General features: G+C 36.4%; 1 protein-coding gene across 3 annotated transcripts in view; it reads right to left on the bottom strand.

The window, feature by feature from the left end:
* sdk1b (sidekick cell adhesion molecule 1b) overlaps positions 1-18,996 on the bottom strand; it is a gene marked incomplete at its 5' end in the record, with an annotated part of 213,756 nt that overhangs the window by 127,313 nt on the left and 67,447 nt on the right. For all 3 annotated transcript variants that reach the window (XM_079615867.1, XM_079615866.1, XM_079615868.1), the window contains 3 exons: positions 923-1,070; positions 2,563-2,669; positions 4,453-4,609. In XM_079615867.1, coding sequence (XP_079471993.1) covers positions 923-1,070; positions 2,563-2,669; positions 4,453-4,609 — 412 coding nt within the window. The remainder of the gene's footprint in view (positions 1-922; positions 1,071-2,562; positions 2,670-4,452; positions 4,610-18,996) is intronic.

Below are 18,996 nucleotides of genomic sequence, written 5' to 3' on the forward strand. Positions count from 1 at the left end.
CTAGATCTTGTTTCTTTGATAGAGTAACGCATTTCACGTACGAGTGGCCTTTGAAATGAAGACCGTCTCATAAGTTTGACTGACAGCCGGCGAGGTGAGCTATCCTCAGATGCTGACAGTAAAGCTTGATGAGTAGACGTGTCGACCCCGCTACTAACAGTCCAAGAATCTGGAGCGTGGCATCAACAACTGCAGGACGTGCCGGTTTCATTTAGAGAATCAATAAATGTCATAAAGCACATCATTGCCGTGGGGGCCAACTGATGAAATCAGTCTAAAGACAGTAGACAGTGATTGATGTAACACTATTTTCAATGCAGGCGTGTGTGTGTGTGTGTGTGTGTGTGTGTGTGTGTGTGTGTGTGTGTGTGTGTGTGTGTGTGTTTCAGAGTGTACAGATGAGGGTTGCCTGACTTTTGAAAGTCTATTGCGTTAGGATACATTTGCATAATGCATTTAAACAGGTTGTTATCACTATATATTGATCCTTTAAAAATGATTAATCCACTTAAAGATGAAAGTTCTGTATTCATTTAGTAACCATCATGTCTTTCCAGACCTATATGACTGACTGACTTATGTGGAAAACAAAAAGAGAAATTTGAAATTATGACTTTCAGAGAATAATGACTTTGCTGTGTTCCTCACATGAGCCGTATAAACTTCTTATTTTCTTATGACTCATTCACTCTCAATCTACTGAAAAGAATGAGCAGAATATTCATCAAAAAGACAAATATTTTATCGAAGAAAGCCATAAAGGATTGGAAAACAAATGATAGGAGTCAGTAAATGATGACTTAAGCGTCCTTTTTAGACAAAACCATTTACATAATAAATTAGAGCAGGTTTTAGTCAATATCCATTGATCTTTTTTACAGGACAAGCCTCACAGATGTCAAAATGTCAAATGGCAACTTACACCCGATGGTTAGGAATGATCTTGAAGCCGTCTCTGAACCATGTGACCTGAGGGCGAGGGTAACTGCTCACAGCAGGGGGATTCAGGATAGCGGCTCTTCCCTGAGAGACCGTTTTCCTCTGTTCCAGTTCCGCAAAGTTATCCATGTCTATGAGAGAGAGAGAAAGAGAGAGAGAAAAAAAATCATATTGTGACTGGTTTAGGTTGAGGCACATTTAGCATCTCATAATTCTGTTGCTCTTTTGCTGATATCAACATTCTCTGTCATTTTGTTAAAACAATAAAGATCTTTTTAAAGGGTAACTAAACCCTGAAACTACTTTTTTTAGTTAATGATCTGTAAGACTGTGGCTTTATTAGTGCTGTTCATTGATTTGAGTAAAGGTTTTGACATTTGGGTATACAGTGTTTTAATTCTACAATATATGGTGTAAAAACGTCTGAGTGCTGCCCTCTTCAGGTGAGTTGAATTTTCCTATTGGAAGTTGTGGTGCCGTGTGACGTGTGATGGCTCTGCCAACGGCTCACTAACCACGCCCCTAGCACGAGCCCGCACTGCTTTGTGAGAATATTCGTGTCTCTAATTTTTTTTATAAATATTGTAAAATCTCTAAAATTACTGAATATAAGACTGTAATTGTAAACGATAACACCATTTTTTATTTTTTTTATCGGTTCGTCCCCCCTGTCTCCGCTGGGCTCTGTCCATCTTTCCAGCGTTTTTCAAATTAGGCTCTGACCAGGGGTTTAGTTACCCTTTAATTAAATCTAAGAGCTTTCTGCCACTTTCAAGCCCCAAAAATGTAGTCAAGACATCATTAAAGTAATCCATGTGACTCCAGTGGTTTAACCTCAATTTTATGAAGAGTGCTTTGCTTGCACAAAAAAAACAACAACCATAATTTACCACTTTATTTACTAAATATTAATATCCAACACGCATTCATGAAAGCACCCTGATGTATGTGTGTTGTGTTGATGGGAGAGCAAACGTTGCGTGAACACGAGTTGGAGATTTTTTTTTTGTGTGCAAACAAAGCACTCGTGTCGCTTCATAAAATTGAGGTTAAACAACTGGAGTCACATGGATTACTTCAATTACGTCTTGACTACCTTTTTGGGGCTTTAAAGTGGTAGTTGCACAGACTGTCAATGGAGGGACAGAAAACTCTCAGATTTGAGTAAAAAGATCTTCATTTGTGTTCTGAAGATGAACTCAAGTCTTACGATGTTTGGAATGACATGAGGGTGAGAAATTAATGACATAACTTTCATTTTTTGGTAAACTAACCCTTTAAGCTTCTGCGGTATAATGATTTTATCACAGTCAAGGATGTTTAAAGCACTTCAAAACCCCTTGACCCATGGTCAAATTATTGAACACACGGCCTTCAGTAGCTTTTGCCATTATATACTTGTATATGTGTCTCAAACACCAGCTGTATTACAAAGAGTAAATAAAGTGACAGCATATTTAAAAATTACTGGAGTGTTTCCTGAATGTCACTTCTAGTTCTTCCCCTGTGGGACCCTGTGCTACATGCATACGAGTGTGTTCTAGGTGAGTGTGATGATGTGTGAAATCCATTTGTGCTTCAGCTTCCCAGACTCCCTTTCTAACAACATACACATGTACTTACAAGCCACACGAACATCAGCTCTCGTCTGGATCAGCGCTCCCATCCTGTTCCTCACCGCGCACTGATACAAACCCGTGTCCTTGCGGTTTAACAATGTGATCGCGTACCTGGAAGAAAGAAAGAGAGCTGGGATTTACATAGTGCTTACTTGAGTAATGCACTATGTTCTGGATGTGTAGTATACACACTATACTGCACACTACATCTTTTTTGAGTGTGAAACAGAGCACATTATGCAATGATAAATGTTTCAAATAGTAGTGTACACATTGTTGTCTCATAACCACACTAGGCTGCATGTTTAATTCAGTGAGTCACTTCCAGTTATGAGATTTCTCTAATCCACTGTTGCATAAAAATATCTTAACTTCTCCCTTTTGGATCAAATAATGAGCCAAGGAGGAAAATCTGGAGTGAGAGATATTATTACAGGTTCATTCTTCACACTGTAATTAAAAGGCCAAATGGAGTGCAGTGCATTGTGGAATAAAGTATACTACACATGCACTGGTTTTGCATACCGTTGACCATATAGTATGAGTAGTATGTTACTATGCTATTTCAAACACTACACATCCCAAAACCCGGCTCTACATTATATAATTGACAAATATGTGTTATCTGTACCTGCAATATGATTCCCTCAATGTGTACAATAAGCAGTTCAATAAACCTACAAGAAGTTTGAATGTGGACGCTAACAAGTGCTTGGATTTATGAGCGGATGGATGTGAGTGTGTGCTGTTTAACAAGAAAGATTACAAGCCCACAGGGTCAGAGCTGCTCAGATCTGTGTTGATTCAGTTTTAACAGATGACTGTTTAATGCAGAACTGATGGTTCACATGGACTGAACGTGGGATCAAACGTATGAATCTGAAGAACAATTTAAAAATGTGTATATTCAAAAATCACTGTCAAGATGAAATAGAAAGGTAAATCATACAGTTTAGTATTAGTTTTGTTTTCGTATTATTTATTTTTTATTAATATTTTGAATTTGCCTTTACTCTTATATTGTCAAAATGAAACATTTAAATGTTTACATTTTATTTTTAATAAGTTTATGTGCTTGTGTCATGTGTATACATTGTTTCTTTAAACTATTAATGTTTAGCTTTAATTCTTTTTTTTTTTTTACAGTTATTAATTGTAGTGCTTCAACTTAAACTTTATTTCAGCTAAAATGTTTTTAGTTTTTGTTAACAATAATAATGGGATTTTTTTTGTAACAATGTAAAACATTTAACGGTCGCTTTGATAAACTTTGTGCGTTTCTGTTGAATAAAAGTATTAACTCCTCCCAACATGAGCAAATTATTACAATTTGAATTTTTCAGTGAACTATCCCATTCAAGTCAAATTTTTTGGCTTTAAAATAGATGAAAACAGACCTCATCGCTCATCTTGCTAACACTGTTCTTATTATACACCATTTCTTTATTATACACAACTCTGAGGTCAATCTAATAATAATGTCTCCAAAACACGAGGGGTCAAAGATGGATGACCAGACAAGAGAAAGAGGCCAAAGAAGGAAACAGTACAAATGAGATCCCGAAGGACTCTGCACTGTCTATATTATTTTATATTGTAGCACAATTGTCTGCTGTACAATCTCCAACACAGAATCCAATGACCTCAGTACATGGGTGCAAGTTAGGATAATGGTTACTCATACCAAAACAGTGCTATAAAAACTACTTTAAAAATCCCATTAAATCAAAATGTGAAATTTGTGGCTTGGGAGTTTTAGGTTTTGCTGCTTTATGCAGACTTCATGATCCTCAAAGATCGTTAAAGCCCATAATGGCGTGTTTCATGAACTTGGTTTCGCATAACACATGTAAACCGCAAACAGAGAGACAGCAGAGAGTGTGTTCATTGTTACCTGTACTCTGGTGTGTATTCGGTGATGTCTGTGCTGTTTCTCATCCATTTGAACTCCAGCGGCCAGCTGCCCTCAGCCAGACAGGTGAGCACGAGTCTGTTCCCCTCCAGATGTGTTTGTGCACCCCCTACCTCGGTTTTAAAGTACGGAGCGATGTCTGTGAAGAGAACATCAATAACGGAATGAAAACCCATGTTTAATTTTGATATAATGAACAGTTAAACTTCACTAAATGTGCAAAGATGGCTAATTATGATGCATGAATGAAAGCACACTGAGCGTAAGAATAAAGTGCTGACCATGATATTTCAAAAAGTCCATGCTCACCATAGAAGCCAAATACTACTCTGATTAATGACCAATATATCACCCAGACTGATTCCTCAGCCAATATTTGGCCATTTCGAAACTGATAACTGTGCCTGAGTACACATTAAGAGTACATCTCATTATATGAGAATATATTTATGTATATGGATGTATGGCTGTATGTATGTATGTATGTATGTATGGCTATATGTATGTATGTATGTATGTATGTATGGCTGTATGGCTGGATGTATGTATCTATGGCTGTATGGCTGTATGTATGTATGTATGGCTGTATGTATGTATGGCTGTATGTATGTATGGCTGTATGTATGTATGGCTGTATGTATGTATGGCTGTATGTATGTATGGCTGTATGTATGTATGGCTGTATGTATGTATGGCTGTATGTATGTATGGCTGTATGTATGTATGTATGGCTGTATGGCTGTATGGCTGTATGTATGCATGTATGGCTGTATGTATGTATAGATGTATTGGCTGTATGTATGTATGTATGTATGTATGGCTGCATGTATGTATGTATGTATGTATGTATGTATGGATGGATGGATGGATGCATGGATGGATGGATGGATATGGGGTCAGTACATGGGAAAAGTCAACGCGACCTTCAAATATTAAACAGGCCATGAACACATAAAAGCAAACAGGGCATTGCGATACAACACGCTATAATGAACGCTTCAATACATTATCATCGTGCACCCTTTCAGATAGACAAAATGTTCCAGTTTATATAGTTTACTTTGATGTGTCCAGTGTAAATAAGCCTCAAACAGTGGTGGCGTCATGTCAGAAATGTTTTATTATAAGCGAGGCACTTGCGTTGGCTTTAGAGTTTTATTAGCCTACACTCAATTGTTTTACTTGTTTCAATTCTGCAATTGTTTACACAGCTAAAAGCAAGCGAAAGGGGCATTTGCAAAATATGTTGATTTTTGTAATTCTGCTAGGTGCCACTAGTGTCGTAGAGACTACATACTTCACATTTAAAGAGAATTCGAATGACAATTTTTACTTTTTTTTCCCCTCAGAATTGCGAGTTTATTTGAATTAGAATGGCTTGCGACTCTGAGAAGAAAAGTCCAAATTGTGTTGAAAAAATTCTGAGTTCAAATCTCGCAATTCTCAATCAGTTCAGAATGGTGATGGGGGAAAAAGTGTGAATTGTGAGAAACTGAATTGTTAGATAAAAAGTTTAAATTCTACAATATATGGTCTAACAATACATGGTCTACAATAAAACTTCTGAGTGCTGCCCTCTTCAGGTTGAACGGTGGCTACTGCAGTTGAATTTTCCTATTGGATGTTGTGGTACTGCGTGACGTAAGCAGGCGTCACCTCGCCCTTGCCTACACACTGTCTCAGGTGGAGTCAGGCTCTGACCAAGGGTTGAGTTACCCTTTAAATAATCATCTGAAATGACTGACTCTTTCTAGATTTGGCTTACTAACTGATGCCCTCTCTAAACATAGTTTTACGTAGTCCTTGGGCTGTAGCAAAAAAGATTTAGGCCATAAATTTTTCTTTCTCTTCTTCCTTCTCATACAGTAGCATGCTGTCCAATACTATGTCTGGATCAATCATTGGTCTTGGCTTGATCATGTGATCTATGTAACCATGTGACTTCAATAGTTAAAATGGCTCCTGCACTTAGCATTGTAAGTTTCGCATTGAGAAAGTTTGCATGTGACCGAAACGTTTGCCCTTCTTTTTCAGTAAAAGCACTTGACTTTATCTCGCTTTCTGACGTCTTTCGTCTTTGGTGTAGTGTGCGAACTCTTTTGAAAGGGCCTTTACATCTGAGAACATCTGGAAATACACACTGTTCCTAGACACACAGTTAACGTGGAGGGAAAGGTATTCATTTGTCACAAGAATGTCACCTTCATGTCAGTAGTGCACAGTTATTGTCACACAAATCCGGACCCCTATTTTACCTAATAAACTCAGAAAAACATCTCAAAGGGACTTTCACTATGGTGCTTTGTAAGAAACTTGTGTCTAGGCCTTTGTGTATTGAGAATCTAATCTCTCCGTCTAAAGTCAGAATGGCTTCAGATGACATCACTAATTCTGAAGAAGTGACCATTAGAAAACAGTAGGGAAGGCATGTGACCTGAGATGAGACCGATGATATGAGCTCTCCCGCTCTCTCTAAATGTGTGGAAGCCTGTGTGCACTTCAAACTATATGAATACAGTAAGTGTCAAAAGGATAAAACATTCCATTCTGTCTTGGAACTGTCGTATCAAACTGAATGTATATCCTATTCTCAGATATACTGTGAGCTCTGTTGCAAAAAGTAGGTAACAATTTAGATAGTATTTTTAGTTAAAGTCCCCATGTAGTCCAAAACTGTATCCCTTAAAACTTAAAAATTAGAAAGCTTTTCCTTGAAAAAAATATACTTAGTAGTATACTGCCTAGTATACACGGTTCTATGAATATGCAAATTAGCCCCGTCTCCACTCACTCACAGGCTCAGAGATCCACTCGTTGACCTGATTGGTTACAAGGTAGTTTGTGACGTCAGAAACACCAGCGATTTCAAACCGCGTTTTTGAGACTGTCTTTGGTTCACTGCAGTTTCAAGAAGAAAAAACTCAGCAATGGTTTTGACTTGTGATTTTGCACATGGTTTGTCTTAAAGCATATTAAAGACACCACATAGACATAAAAACAACCTTAAAAGCTGGATTTTCACCACAGGGGGGTGTTAACAACTTGGCTTTAGCATGTTGCTAAGCTAACAATGTGATAATTTCATACAATTTGATCTGAAATTGAAAACTATTTACCGTAGATACTTTTCAGTACTGAATTAAGTATGCACTGATATTGAAATTTTACCAAATATCAATAAGAACACAATTATTTTCACATGACGGTCACTATCCAATGTGAACTATATTATCACCCAGCTCTAATCTGCTAAATGCGACAAAAAGGCATGAAGATATTAAGATATTATAAACATTATCATCATTATGATTACTTTAATTCTTTCGAAATCAGCCAAAAACGATATATAGTGCCAATAAATGAACAAAACATATTGTATATTTATTTACGTTTGACATCTCAACTACATCCACCATCAACAGAGCTGGTTGCAATGCATTCTGGGATTGTATTGTCCGTTATGTATGTATACATCTGATGCTACCTTAGGATTTGTGCTAAACAAGGTATTTTAGAAGGCAGCATGATTTTGCCGTGTACCTTTCGGAACAGTCTTCTGGTTTGGTGTGTGTGTCCATTGAAGCATCCCAGGTCAACATTCTTACTGTCTCAGCGGGAAAAAATTACTTCGGTCTGCTATTGTGAAGCTAAAGGCCAATGCCTCAGTGCCTCCCACCACACTTGTTAGCAAATTACTTGCCATTTAGCAGACACTTTCATCCAAAAAAAAAAGACTAATTGCAGAAACAGTCCTCCTGAAGCCACTAAGTGCTTTGCTTAAACGCACAAAGGTGATAAAACAGAAATGTGAAGTATTAACTCGTAACAAGATTTTTGAGTGATGTTTGCCCATGCAAAACTAGCCGCCATTCGTGTTCGTAAATGGTCTGGGATGAGTTATGTTTCAAAATTGCACACGTACACTTTAAATTTAACACTTTAATACTTCAAATCAATTCATGTTCCTTTCGATATTTTGGGGGTAGTATAAAGTTAAAAAATATATATTAAATAAATAAATTCAGTTCAAAAATGCATTCAAGAAAATTCATAATAAAATAACAATGAATTATTGGCATAATCTTTTATATTTAAATAATGATAAAAATCATTTTAACAAAACTACTTATTAATATTTTATAACATTTGTACACCAAATAAAGGTCATGTGGTGCAACCAGGGTTATTATCGTTGACTAAAACTATAAAATAAAATAAAGATTCCTTGAAAATTCCTTGAAATAAAAAAAAACATTAACAGTTGAAGTACTAAAATAACTAAAACTAAATTACTTAATACATTAAAACAAATTAATAAAAATGACAAACAAGAAATTACTAAAACTTTAACTAAAATTGAAATGAAAACAGAAAATACAAAAACTAAATCTAATTAACAAAATATGAACAAACCATATATAACTATAACATTGATATATAAAATAAGTAAAATACCACATAACTAAACTAAAGTTAATTTAGGTTAATTTCTAAAAACTTTTTTAGATTTTCCTTTTTCTTTTCTTATCTCAGACACTCTTATTTGTCCTTGACGTGAACAAGCTTAACATTACTAGTTATAAAGCACTACTAAATGTTACTAAATAAATCTGCAGTTACTACGTCATCATTGTTCAAGCTTTGTGCCAACACAACACCTTTAATCCTTAACCGATGGGTGATTACCGAGTTGATCACACAGGAAAGGATCTTGATGCCGTGCTTAATGAGGCACAACTTTATTTCTTCAAGTGCCAAATACACCATGCGAGTATAGGGGCTTTTTTGTGGTTCCAATATAATGAGACATGCAATATAACAGCCGCATGCATTCTCTGCAGTCATACAGTTTTGGGGAGTTAACTGGCCCCACACCCATAATGCACCAGTCCTTTCCTCTGGCCTCAGGGTACATTTACCCACAGAGAAGATCTGAGCGCACAGACAGGTAGAAGCAAGCATGGGTAATCAGGTGGAAGAAATGGGGTGATCAGTGACATTTACACATCAAACACACACACAAACATTTCAGTGAACTCCAGCACAAGCTGTCCACACACACACACACTTGCGTACACACATCACACGGACTCACGCAGCGGAAGAGACAGGGTGATCACTGACATTTCCATAAAGTGGAGGCAGAGGATTCTCAAGGGAACGGGAAACAACATATACGCACACACACACACACACACGACCCTTTAAAAGTGCCTTGTGACCAGGAAATCTCTCTGTGACGGACTATAGCTCACTCAAAAGAACTTCAAGCAGGAAGAGTATGATCTCTAAAATGGAAAGGACAAACATTATTGATAGAATCCTCAGTCTGTGTTTCCTGAACTGTGCAAACACTAAGGCTTATATAAGACATGAGAAACTTTTTGCCAAATAAAGACAATGTCTGATGTTCAAACACATACCTATTCTAGTGATGCACAGAATCGAAGATTCTTGAACGGAATCTTTTTTATTGATTTATTTAAATGTAAGGTTACATTTTAATGATATCTAATTTAAATATTTAATATATTTCTATAATATGTCTTCAATTGGTGTAACTTACAATAAAATAAGCACCAAAAAGTAAAGAAAAAAAACCTGTAATATTGGATGTGTCCGTAAACAGAGACCTTTTGATGCACTTTTTATGCAGAACACACAACAACCTTATAATAAGAAGGATGAGCACATTGACATCCAAACTGATTTGTTATTACCTCAATCTGTACACAGCAATGCTCTCCGTTAATATACAGTAGTCAACATTCAGTGGTTACTTATCACCGCTAGTTACAGTTACCAACCATCTGCGATAATACTGAATCGATACTATTTAAGGGAACAGAACATCATTCTGTTACAGAATGCAGTTTGTCCCATATTTTAGCATGAAACGGAGAATGCTTTAGTATATTTCCCCACAAGGATAGTAATACCAGTAACTTGTGACCTTATGGAAACATTTTTTGGTACCCATGAGAAAAACAGCTTATAAATCATATTAAATTAAGTGTTTTGAAGATACAGAAAGTTTTCTGTGATGGGTGCCGGTGGGTTTAGGGGTAGGGTTAGTGTAAGGGGATAGAATACAGTTTGTACAGTATAAAAAGCATTGTGTCTATGGGAAAGTCCCCATAAAACATGGAAACCAGTATGTGTTTGTGTGTGTGTGTAAAAATAAGACCATCCAGTCACTTTCAGTGTTTTTTTTATTTTTTATAACTAGCCTTAAGGTTAATCAAATAGGTGTAATGCACCTAAAATTTTAATACATTTTAAATAAAAATGTAATCATGTAATCAGTGATTGCTTCTCCAAAGCTTGTTCTGCACATATTTCAGTCCATTTCAAATGTAGGCTATCTTTTTTTTTTCTACACACACATACTGTAGCTGCAGGCACACACTGTGATTCTGCAGCATTTCATTTTTATTTACAAAGTGGTCAATTGTCACCTGCCACCAACTGTTTACTTCAATCTCAAATGGCATGTGGTGTAAAGGAACAGAGAGTGTCCCTTATTTTTCTCTGCTGAACTTTACAACACTACCTTTAGGGAAGACGGATGCAAACACAAAAACATGTTATATTTCTAAGACTTTCTAGGGGGAAAAGCCACTTAGAACATCTTGCCAGACACATAGCAACTCCCTGGCAACCACCCACAACAGTCTCATAAGCGGCTTGTTTTGTATGAGGAGCAAATACAGTACATGCAGTAGAGAAACATATTCAATTGTTTTAAATATGCCAGCACCCTTTTGTGTTCAGGTAGACATGTTTACTTACAGCTGAGAGCGTTAGTTATTCTTCAGAGGGCAGATAGAACAAATGCACAATAATTACTGTTTGCCGCTAGATAAGTGGAGTAACGAAGCATTCAGCACGTTTTTGTTTGCTTATAATCAAATTAAAGTTCAAAAGCATGAAGAATCTGACAGCTCTGAAAATGAAGTACTAAACTAACAATGAATGTAGAGAGAGAGCAAACAAAAATAAATGGGAAGCTGCACAGTCAGGCTGCTGAAAGCCTAAAATTTATAAATGTCTAGACCACGGGGTGTATAATGAGATGATCGTCATTCTATTGTTATATTGTCACTTGCTACACAATGGTTTCTTACACTTTGTACATTCCCAGTGAAATAGTTTATTGCTCACAATGCTTTTTATAGTTTAGGAAAAATGTTCGAGTTCATATTGAAATGTCTGATTTTTATTTAAACTTTGTTATGGCCAATCTTTAAATCAAAATTGACAATTCTTGCTTTGAAGTTTTTATTATAAATGATTTCTCCTCTCTTCTTTTCTCTGATTATGTGTTTACTGGCCCAAGGGTGGGAAGAACTGTCAATCATCTCACGCATGAGATCCACCAATATCAAACCATAATGATCTAATCAATTCCCGATGGCCAAAATCATGTCCCGCCCTACATTTTTTCATGTCCCAGAAGACGTTTCACTCAGACATATACGTCACAATAAGGAAGAAAAGACTATCACAGCTTTAAAGAGTTTAAAAAGATTTTATAAAACTGTTAAATGTAATCTAATATCTAAATGTTGTACATTACAATGTGATCCCATATATTCACTTTAAAACTTGCCTTTTAGTTTTTAGAGTGTATTTAGGAAAGTTAATATATTGAAAAGTGTATATATTAAAAGTTAAATAGGACAGTCTTAAAGGGACAGTACACGCAAAAATGAAAATTATGTCATTAATAATTACTCACCCTCATGTCGTTCCAAACCCGCAAAAGACTTTCGTTCACTTTTCATTCCCCAAGATATTTTGGTAACACTTTATTTGACAGTGTCTTTGTTACACGTGTTACATGAGGCTACTATAGTGATAACTATAAATTATGCATAATTACATGCAACTAACCCTAAACCACACCCTCATCCTAACCCTTACCCTATAGTAAGTACATGTAGTTCATTATTATTACTCATTTCTTAAGCCTGTTGTATGCTTCTGCGTCAACTCCACGCCGTAGCTACGCCGTCACTCCTACGGCGTCGTGGCCGTTTTATGGTTCTGCGTCGGGTTGTGTTGCATCGCGGTGCATTTCACCGCGAGAACGCTAGGGGGGCGGTATCACAGCCCTTGTGGTCTGCGTCGCCTCGACGCGTAGTTACATTTTTTTGGAGGTGCACGTCGAGCTACGGCGGAGGGGGCGGAGAGGGGTTCACGTCGACGCAGAAGGGTCTGCGGGGGTACGCCGTCGATTCTACGCATAAGCATAAAACAGGCTTTACATGTATAAATACACTGTAACACGTACACAACATTTTTGATGAATTCTGAGAGGTTTACTCTCCATTGACAGCTTTGCAACTACCATTTTGACGCTTCAAAAAGTCCATAAAGAGATTTTAAAACTAATCAATAAGAACTGACAGGGGACTGCAGAGACTCAATCGCTTTATATGATGAACAGATTTAATTTAGGCTTTTATTCACATTTAAACATTGATCAGCGGACATAATCAGAAGCTCAACTGAACGACTGAGAACAATGTTTTTTGCGGACGCTCAAACGTGCCGCGTAACACATGAGAATGATCCTCATTGGTTCTCGCACATCAAGAGAACATGCTTGAGCTTCTGTTTACCACAACTGATATGTGAGTTGATGAATTTTTATATGTGAATACAAGCCTAAGTTCAAGTTATAAAGTTATCAGTCTTGCAAACACAGACACATACCCATAAGAACAGAAGTTCTCTTGACAGTCCTGCTACTTCACAAGGACAACGTACCCCAGAAATGTCTCAACGCACTCTAGAAACACTCTTTCAAGTAAAATGGATGATGAGCCCCATCCAAAAGAGTTACCATTCTCCAAAAGAGAAGCCTCTTGACATGCTATATTAAGAGTATAGCCATCATATATTCCCACGGCACGGCATAGATCTCCAGCAAAGCTTTCAACGATCAAGAAAGGGTGATTTTTATTGAAAGGTTGGAAAGTTCTTTCTTTTAACCTTTTCTCAAGAGCATGTCAAAAACGTGTTTTCTCACCGATTCTTTCAAGACCAGCAGGGTAACCTTGGTCTGGTTGTCATGTCTTGATGTGATGGGCAGATGGATCTCTTTTCATTCATTATTCAGATTGGTTTAGATCAAAAAGCATTCACAGCGAATTTATTCAGACGATCAAAACCTCATGGAAGTTAATCTACCGACAGCAAGCATATGGAAGATAATTCTTTTATATGAATCTGCAACTGCAGAAAGGTGTTATATTGTGATTTTCAATATTACAAATATTAGATCATGGATTGGAATACTGCATTTGACCAATAAGATCAAAGTATTCCAGAGAGCCGTGTAAATAACCATATATACCTCGTTTTGATTCAACAAAAACAAAGTTATATGCAGCTGCTACAAAGAGTCTCACAGGAACATTAAGCACAGAGCAGGTGAGGATTTTTTGTTGTTGTTGGTGATTCATTATTTTTTAAAGCAATTCCATAAATCTATAATATAATAAACATGGTAAAAAGAATCTGAGAGTCTCTCATTTTCACACAAAAGTTAAGACAGCTACATACTGTAAATTATTCATAGTATTATTATTAAACATTTCAACTGTCATGTATTGCTGAGTAATTTAGAGTATGACTATACAATAAATCAATACAATATAAACTAAACTAAACACTGTATAATATAATATAATATGATATATAATTAATATGATATATAATATAATTAATATATAATATAATAAAAAGTTTGAGGTCAGTATTTTTTAAAGAAATTAATATTTGCATTCAACTTAAGAATGCATTCAATTCACCTTTGGCTAAGCCCCGCCCCCCTAAGTTACTGTTGCTACCTCCGACAACTTCATCTGGGCTCTGGTTTGGTATCAACATGGCTTATGCTGTGACGGCTCTTCCTGCTGAAATTTTATCAAACTTTTATAAAGCAGCAAATAAAGTGTCCGATAGAAGTAGGCAAAAGGGGGTGCAATATGCGTTCAAAGGCTATATTCAAGACGTACCGGTGAAACGCAAGCAACAGCAAGGCATCCAAATAGAGGCAAAAGCATTACGGTCACAGTCAAAAAATGAACCACCGCATATCCTACTAATCGAGACGGAGGCTGTGACTAACAATATCAAGGAGCAACACTGTTCATGCAAAGCTGGGTAGGTCTCTATTCACTTCTATAATCGTTATTATTTACAAAGCAAACGGACTACGCGAGTATAAAGTTGTATTTATTAGCAGCGTGTGCTAGCGTATCAACAATTAGGGTAGAGAACTGAAATCATAACCTAAACCAGCATAAAACTGTCTAACTAGTATAACTTCACAGTAAGGTTAAAAGCTAAATGTATCTTAGAGCAAAAGTGTGCTTGTTGATCCTTGAGGGGTTTCGCTGACCGTGAGGACGTCCACACAGTTTAATCCAAAGACGACACTTGTCAGGGTTTGACTTCGGTTTTGGGAAGGGGAAAAAACGGACACCCCCCTCCAACCTATCTGGGAAACGCGTATCTGTGTTACAAATGCCCCAGGCACATCGTTTAACCATATTTTTAATAAAACGACAACGTAATAGCCTGCCGAGACCAAAAATATGAGACGCCTGCGTTGAAGTCAATGGAGCGCCGTGAAAAAGTGTCGGACCTTCTGTGGGAGCTCGTTCTTGGCTGCGCTGTGATTGGTCAATCTACATTCTAGGGCGTGGCTTAGCCAAAGGCGAATTGACAGTAGACTTTTATAATGTAATAGAAATAAAGATTTATATTTTAAATAAATTCCTCTCTTTTAAACTTTCTATTCATCAAAGAATCCTGAAAAAACATTACCTGTAATAAGAAATGTTTCTTGAGGTCTAAATCAGCATATTAGAATGATTTCTGAAGAATCATGTGACACTGAACACTGAGTAATGATGCTGAAGATTCAGATGTCGTAATACAATACAATTCATTACAGTTCATATATATATATATATATATATATATATATATATATATATATATATACTGTATATATATATATAATTTTTTTTTTCATAAATGGTTATTTGGTGACCATAAGCACCTGTAGCAAGCACACTTACAAATGTATATTAATTGAATTAAGATGGTGATCTCTTTTTTTACTTTGAAATCGACATTCAAAGACAAAAAAAAGCTCCATCAGGTCAAGATAGAATGAAAGTCAAATCACTTGTCAACCGGAAAATCAAAGACAGCTGTAAACCAGAGGTAGAACTCTGCAAACAAGTGTAACAAAACAGAAAAGGTCTGTACGAGAACAACCTTGGCAGAATGTATTATCTGAGATGGACAAAAGACAAATGTTAACATTCAATGGTTTTAACATTTTTTTTTGGAGAGGTTCTTCGCTTTGGAAGCCATTTTCAGAAGCCTCAGTTTTTGGTAAACTAGAACAAAGTTGTCAGAAATTGTATTAATGTGGATGTAGTGTCAGAAGCATGACTGTTCAGAGATTTCTAGCCTATCTTTTTGTGTTCTGTTCTTGTCTCCTCTAACTTCTCACATTCCCTCTTCTACCGTTGTTTTTTTGTTTTTTTTTTGCAATGCAAGTCGGCTCTGTTTCTTTGAGGTATGACATCTGAGTGAGAAGCTATGGGTGTAAAACTTTAAAATGACCAATTTACAGCAAAACAAAATCTGCTTGTACAAAACCGGCAAACTATTTAGTGGTCTTTTAATGCTCTTAACCATTTTAATCACACATCACCGGTAAGTATATTAGCACAAATTACACAAATACTGTAGATAAAATAACTTGGCACGGAATAGCCTTCCCCTTGGATTCCTTTAAATGTTTAACGCTTAAATGCATGAATATTTCACCAATTATTATTACATACTCTGGTATTTAGCGACCCGGATCTATGTCTAGCACGGATGGATCTCTACCTGTCGCAATAATATAAAACTCTCCTTATATTAGAGTAACAATTACAGAAGAATACAATAAAACCTTTTGGTGCTTGGAAAGGTTCAGTTTGAGATGTTTTATACCACCATCACTGTCCTCGTCAGAGCTCATTTCCCAGTACATTCAGCATCTGGCTCATTTTCCTGATCTCAAACATATTCTCAAAACTATCATTTTCAACATCTTCAAAATCAATATTTTGATCACTGACAACTTCATCCATCAAGTGACAGTGACACTAATAGTGGATTGCGTTCAGTACTTGCTCTGCAGAAAATCGCTGAGCCATTTCAAGTTTTGCTGAGGATTCTTCCCCCATTCTTTTGTTTTCTGCCTGCGGTAACTATGAGTGAAACGTCACTTCATCATTGTGTTCTGGCATTGCCATCTTGTGGAATAATAGTGAATTGCACTTATTCAGACATCAACGATTCAATTATTTGCGCAAAACTATTGCGATTTTTTTCTGTCGATAAAAAACTATTGTGAAATGACGGCGTTTCCATAAACCGATGTTATGCGACTAAAACTTATTTTTTCCTCTCGTGAGAAGTCATTCCAAAAATTAATGGCAAAGAAAGTTGGTAGGTTTATATATTGCAGCCGCCATACTAGCCATTATTATTAATTGAAGAAAATAAGCGTGTTATCCAAGCATTAATGGTAAGGGAAGACACTATTTATTTTATCATTTATTTTTCGAATTGCCTGAAAAACCACCTCATGCGCGTGTAAAAACTTTTTTGCGATAAATGAGAGTTTTTGCGAAAATTACGTGTTTCCATTAAGCTTATTTTTAATTCGTAATTTCAATTTGCGCAATTTGAAGGGTAAATTGCGGGTCGTTAGCGACCCTAAACAATTTTTACTAAAACAATTACTGGGAGAACAGGCAATCTTAAAAAAATAAAAATAAATTTGTATTGTATTGTTTCTAATAAATTGATTGAGGAATACTAAGAAGGTTGATATCTAACTTTTAAAAAATGAATGAGGACGAGGGTAGTGATTGACGTTCCGGGTCACTAAAGACCAGAGGTAAGCGTTTAGAGGTTAAACCGTCTGGGTAAACTTGCATTCAGCTTTTCTTTTACATAAATGTGAGAGACCAAATATTTACTGTAGGGTTCAGATCTGGACTCTGACCAGGCCAAACCATGAGCCTGATGGACTGGCTCTCAAGCTACTTCTTGTCATTGCAATTCGAACAGGAGCATTGTCTTGATGAAAAATAACATCTGTTCATTCCTCTTTAGATAACAACTTTTCATTAGAGGGAAGCAAGCCATTCTGCAATACTCTCCTGTACTCCAAAGCACTAAAAGGACTTCACAGTGAAGTAGTTCACAGTAGAAGTAGAAAAACCTCTTCCTCCATGCTTCACTATGGTAGATGCATTTATTGTTTTATTTCTCAGCAGATTTTTGAAGACACTGCTCTGGAGCATCGCCATACAACTCATGATTTATCGCACTACACACAACTTCCCATATTCTGCCCAAAACTTCATTCTGTCTTCGATGTTTTTCTGAGATAGCATTGTCTTTTTAAGTAGTGCATTTGGTTAAATTTCACTAATTTCTTGACCAATAATTTGTGGTTAAGACAATTAAAAGCTTAATGTTTAGCCCTTTTGGGGATTTTTTTTTTTACCCCAAGAGGGAGTGTACATTGCAAAATCATTTCGGTAGCAATTGCGGATGAAACAGGCAAAAAAGAGCCCTTTAAATCCCAGTCAATGACTGTGAACAGCACGCCTGCAGATAACCTGCATGTGTTCTACCTATAATTTCTCGTCCAGTTTGAGAAAAAAAAAAGAAAAAAACAGCCATCTCAAATCAACCTGGATATAAAACCCCAGTCAGTCAAAAAAAGTGAGTCTTTTTTCCCCAATGCACTAACAATCCCACACAACCCTCAGAATTATTAGAGCTGAGATGAAAGAGAAGTACGGTACACATGGGAAGTGCTAATTATTATACAAAAAGTCTCTGTTTTTGTTTTGTTTTGATTTTTTTTTTTACATTTTCTGACAGCATGCCAGCTTCTCGAGCCAAAATTCAATTATTGCTTCCGACTGTTACAAGCCAGTAAATGAAATTTCCTGTTATCCTAGGGTTGTTTTAGGGAACTAAAGAGTCTTGTTCTGTCTGTAACATAAATATCTTGTAGGAATGAGTGAGTGCATGGGGACATTTGTGAGAAAACAGCATAAATGGTTTAAGTAGCATCAAATTATGTCTCCTCATTCAGCATGTTAACAGCAAATTATGGATTTCCCTACTACGCCTTTTCATAATATATCCACGTACTCAAGGTAGGCGGCAAAGGTTACTCAATGTGGATTGTCTCTGTAGTAACTACTAAAACATTATCTTGGATAAGCTAAAACACTATTCAGAAAGGATACGTTTTCTAAACAACATCTGAGTTACAATTATTAACATTGGACATCTGTCATATCATGTACTGATTTAGGCAGAAAGTCTAAATCCATAATAACGATGCACCAGGAATTTGCATGCAATGAGAAAATTAAATTTGGTTTTGTATTCTACAAAGGTCAAAATAAATGA

The sequence above is a fragment of the Phoxinus phoxinus genome (assembly GCF_949152265.1).
Source record: "Phoxinus phoxinus genome assembly, chromosome: 6".
NCBI classification, from domain to species: Eukaryota; Metazoa; Chordata; class Actinopteri; order Cypriniformes; family Leuciscidae; genus Phoxinus; species Phoxinus phoxinus.